The sequence below is a fragment of the Plasmodium inui genome (genome assembly GCF_000524495.1).
Source record: "Plasmodium inui San Antonio 1 unplaced genomic scaffold supercont1.101, whole genome shotgun sequence".
Lineage (NCBI taxonomy): Eukaryota > Apicomplexa > Aconoidasida > Haemosporida > Plasmodiidae > Plasmodium > Plasmodium inui.
In genome coordinates, this window is record NW_008481935.1 from 25,906 (window position 1) to 27,884 (window position 1,979).

A 1,979-nucleotide genomic window follows, 5' to 3' on the forward strand; every position below is an offset into this window, starting at 1 on the left:
AGATTTCTCTACCTATATTTATTCATGTAGGATAGATGAGAAAGAAAGAAAAAGTGAGCGGCTTCCTCTTTTTTTCACTCCCATCTGCCACGGTGTGTTATTCCTTGGGGTGATTATTTTTGTGAGGATGTCATCAAATAAGAAATCTAATAGAATAGGACTGAATCCGACATCTGCCGTAATATATACATACAGAAAGAATAAGCGCAGTACAGATTAAGAATCCTCTAAATGTCTGATAAATATCAATTTCTAGAATGGTTATGTTCCGAATGTTACTGTTGAAGTGGGACATTTCTTTGACGAGCAGGCATTAAATTTAACTGAACACCCCAAGGACCAGAATGAATCTATATGTAATGAAAACGCACAAAAAAGGGAAGAAAACTCGGATGACGAAATTAAGGACAGGCCAAAACATATTCCGCAGAGAAATGGTAATACAATAGAGCGAGAATCAACAAACTATTTTCCTGAAATTGAAAACAGCCTGTATCATAACCCTCTACCAATTTACAATACTAAACAGAGGGAATTAGGACACCGGTATTTCCACAATTATAGACAACTTATATGAAAAGTCAGAGAAAAGTATAAACACAGTAGAGGAATTTTCCCAAAATTCGTACAACCCACCTCAGTTAAGTGAAGAATAGTACATCCTTTTCCATAGCCTTAAAAAGAAAGATATAAATGAAATAATCAAATCGGTGAATGATAATTTATTTAGGAAGATGATGCTTGACAGATGGATAAAACTGCACGAACATGCCAAAAAACCGGTGCACACGTTGAAGGACCATTTATCCTATTATTTGGGAAAATTAAAAAGTCCGTATAGCGTGGATGGGAACCTTGAGAGGGGACAAGTGCAGAGCACAAATGATACTATTCACACAACCATCAGCATCATGGAGGAGTATCAGAATAGACTGTTTTTCTACTACGTCATAGGGGATAAATTGCCGCACTGACATCATGACTCTCTTATAAATGTAAGCGAATGTGCGTTTATCTTATTTATAAAGGAGCTAGTTACTATGGAGGAGCGTCACTTAAATAGATGTGAAGTGGAGTGAGGAACACTCATGATGGAAGCCCACGGATGACGGTTGACAAGGACACATTGAGCGGTAGATACAGAGGTATATGCATATATATGTTGCTAAGAGGAGGAGACATATATACCCTTGTACATATGTGCTGATATATGCACTTAGTTGATAAGCTCCTTCTTATTGGAAAGAGGAGAGGAGTTGATTATACAACACGGTTTCAGCAATTATCGGTGCACCACTGCCATCGTGACTCTATTTTTTACCATGAAACGGTATTTAGCCATTGAAAGACAAATATATGTGCTGTGCGTATTTTGAGCGAGGCTGTGAATTAAATTTATATGTAAAGTTTGTCAATTTCGATTTCTTTAAATCATGATATAAGACTCATCATCGGATGTTCTAAACTCTTTTAATGTTTTTTTCTTTCTCCTGAAGCATTTATACGTACATGATATGCGTAGCTTGCTACGAATAGAATTTTACGATTACAGCTGTTGAAATTATTTAAGAGAAATTCTTTATTTTACTCCTTAATTGTGGTAAGGATTTAGAAAATTCATTTTTTTACCTGGTGGCATGTTTCATTGCGTCTATAAAATAGGTGATTAGAATGGAAGTAATGTTTTGAGGCTGTATAATAGCAGTGAGAATTTCCTGAATTCTAAGGTAAAGGTAGAAGGAGTACGACACCTGAAATCAGTGTACACATATAAATTAGGCATACTACCGTAACCTCAGATGTCAAGAATGCTACTACGCTTCATTCTTTTCGGTTAAATTTAGCATAATGTTTATATAATATGTTTTCAACTCGTACGAATTGCATTGATTGTTTCATTATTCATATATAATTTATTATAAATGGCAGAAATGGTAGACTTTTACATGGAAACAGGTCCAGAAGGAATTGCTAACAAC

General features: G+C 35.4%; 1 protein-coding gene across 1 annotated transcript; it reads left to right on the plus strand.

Annotated features, from left to right (window-relative positions):
* Window positions 1–127: 127 nt before the first annotated feature.
* Window positions 128–974, plus strand: C922_05575 (hypothetical protein; the record flags this gene model as incomplete). The annotated part of the gene is made up of 3 exons (XM_008821146.1): window positions 128–178; window positions 311–546; window positions 674–974. The coding sequence occupies 3 exons, from the start codon at window positions 128–130 to the stop codon at window positions 972–974; spliced, it is 588 nt and encodes a 195-aa protein (XP_008819368.1).
* Window positions 975–1,979: the final 1,005 nt, after the last annotated feature.